The following is a 5890-nucleotide window of genomic DNA, read 5'->3' as shown; positions in this document are numbered from 1 at the left end:
CAATAGGCTTGGTCACACTATGCCAAACTGTTATGAGCAGTAGTATCACTACGTATTGTAACAGATCCGAGACTCAACAGTTGGCGAACTGACTAGCGACAGAGCGCAGGCAGCGCTGGCCTCACTCGATGAACTCAGTGCTGGAGCCGCCAAAGTAGGGTTATTTATAGTACGTTGATGAGATTTTGAGGAAGGTGCGAAGCATAACTGAATTCCAAATTGGAATTTCCAGTACTGAAAATTCTCTTGAACGTTGTGATCAAAGATTTCGATTACTCAGAGTGTTTTTAGAACTATGCCACACAGAGGGAAGCTATGGACATGATACGGAAACATATCGGAGATGTAGGCCAGAAGCTCTATGAGCATTTGGTGGCCGAGATAGAGCAGATCGACTGCAGGGCAAGATGGGGCGAGGTGGGATCATTTGTTACTCTCGAAATATCCTCCTTGTGATTGACTCGTGTAAATTCGCCATGAGCTCTTCTTAGCGTCAGTCTGGCAAATCTTGAATGATTGAATTTGCGGTCAGCATTCTACCGCGGCCGAAGTAGTTGATGCTGTGTTCGTCTCCGACCTTCAAGCCTGCTATTCCCAGCTGGACGCTTTGATCTCGACAACCAAGGAGAGACTGGATGAACTGGAAAGAGAGCAGCACACTAGGTAACGACCCATCACGGCGGGGACTCATGTTAGAAGCTCACGCAGATGCTCCAAAATGGCAGCACTTATACTGAGCACATCAGTGGCTCTAGAGGATATGCGGTCTCAGAAACTGACTATGATGGAACAGCATAAGAACGACCTGCAGAGGCGTCGAGTAGCAGCCGGCGCAGGTTGGGGTGAGAGATGATTGTTGCTCAGGCTGAGCACGAAGCCGAGTGTGAGGCCAAGGAAGAAAAGTTGAAAGAATGTCGTAGGCGCATCAGGAGTTCTCCTCATATTGATCCGGATCTCGAAGAGGCAACCACAGAGGTCTGCATGGGTTAATGAGTGATGGCATTCACTCTCAATGTTTGGCTTGTCGACAGCTGTTAATGTGATATCATCACGCGACTGATTAAGAACATTCAGATTTTTCTGGGCTATATCCGCATTGTAGCATCTGCATGAGATTTGGAGTTTTGGCTCGACCTTACAGAGCGGTTGGTTGCCTTTCAGGCGTATACGCAGCTTGACGCTATGGCTGCGGAGATAGAGAATTTTGCGAAAAAGATGTTGCACGTCCATGAGGAATATCCGAGTTCGGTAGAGGTGAGTGCCTCCAACCAGTGTTGGTCACACTGGAAAGTTACGACAACCCGACCCACCACTGCTCTTAGGCTTTTTATGAGCTCCACAAAAGCACACTTGGGAATCTCTTTGGACTGGAAGTAAGTCTACGATCCGTGTTTGGTTTGAGGGAGAGGCAGCAGCAGCGGCAGGATTGGTCTGTCTGCTGTAATTCGAACGAGAATAGAGTCCCTCACTAGCCCAGCTGGTAAACTTCGTAGGAGACTCATGCGCGGGCTACGTGAGTTGTATGCGCACTCACTTTGAGTCTTCTCTGGAAGACTCCGATAGGCGCTGAAGTATAATACACGTTGTATATGGGAATAGGAGCAATTGGATTTTTCCAATAAATCCGGCAACCCGGAATCGAACCAGGGACCATCCGATGACTATGCACTACAGTCGGACGCTCTACCAACTGAGCTATTGCCGGTCAAATTTATTACTCTTCGTAGACGGTCTAGACATTAGGCTAATGAAAATCTCTTTCGCGGAGGTATAAAACCCACAGGCATGTTATTATTCTTGAAGCAATAGTTCGAGACACGTGAGTTTCCATCCTCTCCAGTCCGTGGATCGCCAGTCCAAACTATAACATCTCAGCGACTCACAATTGCCATGCAACGACGAGCGGCCCCCAATGACGAGGATGACCATACTGGAACCGACGTCGTTACGCATCCTGCAACAAAAGAGCACGGGGATGACAATAGAGGTGAGTCCACAGAGTCGCATAGTTGAAGTATTTACGGATAGAACGAGGGTCTTGAGTCTTCTTCTTTATCATCATCTTCATCATCATTTCCATTATCATCATTTTCATCAACTAGAACCGGAGCAGCCATTGGAGCTCTGGTCGGGAGTGGCAGCAGCGAGCATGTGCGAGCTACTAGATCCACAGCACTTCGTTGAGGAACGGATTTGTCAAAGGGAAGAACTTAAGGGTGAGGGAGGGTATAGTTGATAGAAGGAAAGAAGACTTCGTGGCCTCTGACCAGAACCTGTAGATGATCCATTGGTCGATGGCTCGACCAGTGGATCTCCAGAGGAAGCCTTGGCCAAGGGAGATGGGGTCGAAGAGAGCAATGCAGACGGGAATGCTGAGATAGCTGAGGCAAGCTGCGCTGTTGTGTTTGAGCAAACAGACTCCAAGCTTTAGACTGCAAGTGAAGAAGCTCAGAATGCTTGGCCAACACGTGTGGGCGAAGAAGTGTGTTTGAATGATGTGAGTTTCTGTTGTACTTCATGGCGTTGTGGATTATCTCATCTCAGGTTCATGTCGAAATGGCCTGGCTCTGTGACTACGTGCATGCCTTCCGTGTGAAACTGATGGAGTTCTTGCAGTGTGAGAAAGAGGTCCAACTTGATGATAGCAAGAAGGCGGCGAGGATGGTGCGTTCGTACCGAACTCAATAGCTTACGGCTTCTCTAGGGCGCTGAAATGCTCAGCTACGAGCTGGACGATCGATTGCGAAAGCACAACACGAGGAAGGGCCTAGTCCGATCCGAGGTATTGAAGTTCCTCACACCACAAATTGAGATCATCGAAGATTTGCTGATAGAGTATATTCTGGTGTCCTCTCAGTGGTACGAGCCTCGGTTGAAACAAATCATGTCACATAAGAGTAAATTCAAACGACATGCGGTGGCCATAGCGAAGAAATCCGCTGGTCAAGATGATCGTTTCGATGCTTTGATGGATACTTTGATTGAGGGAGACAAAAGGTGGGATTCTGGCTTACAGCCATCTGAACAGCCATTAGTGACAACATCCTCAGTATTCGCCTACGTGTGTTGGTGGCGCACATTCTGAGGGAATTCTTACTGGTTCCTGTACACTCATATATAAACTTTTATATAAACTTCAAAGCTCAGCTGGGAAAAGCCAACATATATTCACGCACTGAACGTGCTACTAGCCATCGATGTTCGAAGCCTCATTTTTCACTGAACGCGGGTCGGATGTATCTCGTACGGGGGAGGTAACCATGAAGGTTCCCTTTTACAGACTTCGTGCTACCATCGACGAGCTCCTCCATCGTGTGTCTCAACTCAAACCAAGTGCAGAATCGAATTCCAGGAATCCAGAGGATATAATGAGTGAACTTAAAGGCCTAAGTAGACGTGCCAGAGACACCGGTAAGGGTTGAGAAGCGGTCGCACATACACACAGTTGGGGATCCTTGGGCTCAGCAAGGATGTGGTTTTATTGAATCTGGATACCTGCATGACATTCCCCACCGTCAAGAAGAGCGCCACTCACTTCTATCGAGTCATGCGCGGTCCGTTCGATAGCCTCAGGGAGAAGCCTAGTTCGGTAGTTTTAGTTTACTCGAATGGAAAATTCAAATCGCAGAAATCTCCGCTCCTCACACAGACTCAGTGCTCACTCAGTCATCCGTCCAGTGTCGCGCGAAACTCCGTTAGAAATCCATGGACGGAGATTGATGTGACATTTTGCGGCATGATTATGATTGTTGGTGATGGCATTGGCTCAGTGATAGAGAGCAATGCCAGGTGATGAATTCAAGCGAGTCTACCGCGAAGTTTCCAAGGAAATGGCAGCTCTGAGTGGTCCGTTGGTGAGTTCAGTCCAGCGTCAGCTTGGAAACAAACGAGCCTTCAGGTTGAGCAACTGATCGCCGCCAATAGCGACGTTATAAGGATACAGAAAGAGCAGAAGCACGAGGGCTACAGCGGGGCTGAGATAGAGTAACACAGACCGTCGTTTTATCCTGTATTTTTCGATGCTCATATGAACAGTGGCGAGGCTTCAGGTTTTATTCAGCGGAAATAGCAAAGCTTGACGAGGGGTTGAAGGCCAAGGCCGCTGACAGGTGGGAGTTCGTGAGATTCACTCGTAGTCTACTTTGCAGACTAGTGCAAGTGGAGGAGCTTGAGGCGGCCATGACCAACATGGTCGAGCGAGTGTTGGAAGAGTTCGAGAAACAACGGAACGAGGTGAGCCTCGCCCTGTGTTGGAGCTTACATGATACACTCCGTATCCCTGGTCAACTCAAACGCGTGGGGTACACTTGGAATTCATTGGAGTTTCACCCGTTTTACGCGTGAAACTCGGTGAAAAACGCGATATTTGTGGTATGCAGTAGTCATAAAATATGTTTTTCATCAGTGTGTCGTATATCACGAGTGGAACTCCATTGTATGATTATATTGTCTTCGGATCAAAATGTGTTCTTAGCCATGTGGAAAATTCAAAATGAATCCCCACCAGGAACATGATCATTCCAGTGCGAGATTGAAACAGTTAATGCACAGGTTTATGAAGAGGTTTGCATCGCGTATGGGCTCGGCAAGGAACATGTCGTCGCTAGAAGACAACTACGTGAAAAGGTGGCGCATGTCAATACTGAGGCGGGGGGAATGCTCTTTGCGACTGCATACAGGTGCACGAGCTCTCTGAACTTGTAACTGAACCCCTATCGAAGATCGTGGAGCTCGAGGAGTATTTGAGCAGAATAATCACTGGAGCAAACTCTGATGAGGTATGCACTCCGAAGGATCAATACATAACATGATTACAATGTGGGGCGCCTTCCCCAGTAGAGCTCAGGAGTTTTATCGCTTATTGTAGAAGCTAACATACGAATTCGGATAGGAGATTACAGAAACCAATATGAACTTCCATATCGTCACCAAGTCATGTGGTTGACCATTTGCGTATTTCCTCGCACTGCATGCTGACATCGCTGTAAGAACAATTCTGTATTCGTTTGCTGCAACTTGATTCAAGTCACTTGAACAAATTTTACGGTGCGACTGTGTGCTCAACCATCTTAGGTGGCATCGGTAGCAGGCTTCCCGCACGACAGTGTGTTGGTGAAGCACGCGGCAAGTCTTGAATTGGGAATACGAGAGAACTTAGTGAGCTTCTACAAGCTCTACGAGGTTAGTCTCGAATTTCATACTGCATTTTAGTCGATCTTGGTGGCTTGTATAGTGGCGTTAATACAACACTTACAGGGGTTGAAACCAGCGCATGAGCAGAGGTGAACATAGTTGTGAGGGAGTATCATGCGTGTGGTACCAGGTACGGTTTGGAACGCTGTCCAAGGGCATTCGAATGTGGAAACCACGCTGATGATGCTTCCAGACGATCTGAGTCGCTGCTCGCAATTCTGGGGCCTTTGTCGACTGGGAAATCGAAACCGTAACTACAGTGGTTATGTTGATGACAATATTTTTGTGCGACAGATTTCGAGAAGCTATTGAGGAGGAAGTCGCCAAGACTAAGGAGAAGCTTGGAGGAGATCTGCCGCACTACTTTCGGCAGTTTACTGACACGGTGAGGGACATTGGCGGTGTGGAAAAATACACATGTGGTCAACTACATGTGTTGGTGTTAATATGAAGAATGAAAAGAAAATTTAATTTTTGAATCTGAAAAGTTACCTCTTGTGAGTTGAACATATATGTAAAGCTTAAATGAAAATTCATTTATTTTTGATATCAAAATTTTGGTGACAATATGGAAATTCTGAGGAAATTTTCTGGGAAATTTTTTTATGGTTTTTGTATTCTTCTATTGGAGTTCGCATGTAAACTCCCCATGATTGGTGAGGAAACTCCTGAGCTCAACTGAGGAAAGCGAACATAC

General features: G+C 47.0%; 1 protein-coding gene and 1 non-coding gene across 2 annotated transcripts; one reads left to right on the top strand and one right to left on the bottom strand.

The window, feature by feature from the left end:
* Window positions 1-718: 718 nt before the first annotated feature.
* On the top strand, window positions 719-4679 carry Pmar_PMAR027306 (hypothetical protein; the record flags this gene model as incomplete). The annotated part of the gene is made up of 10 exons (XM_002787175.1): window positions 719-820; window positions 865-975; window positions 1162-1254; window positions 2545-2664; window positions 2705-2997; window positions 3466-3589; window positions 3899-3984; window positions 4050-4109; window positions 4149-4233; window positions 4552-4679. Coding segments are annotated over 10 exons (1202 nt in total), but the record flags the coding sequence as incomplete, so codon positions are not given.
* Pmar_PMAR027305 lies at window positions 1624-1705 on the bottom strand. Its single transcript has one exon. It is a non-coding gene; the product is annotated as a tRNA-Tyr (tRNA).
* Window positions 4680-5890: the final 1211 nt, after the last annotated feature.

Source organism: Perkinsus marinus, assembly GCF_000006405.1.
Source record: "Perkinsus marinus ATCC 50983 genomic scaffold scf_1104296930128, whole genome shotgun sequence".
Lineage (NCBI taxonomy): Eukaryota > Perkinsozoa > Perkinsida > Perkinsidae > Perkinsus > Perkinsus marinus.
This window is presented reverse-complemented; position numbering and strand designations above follow the sequence as displayed.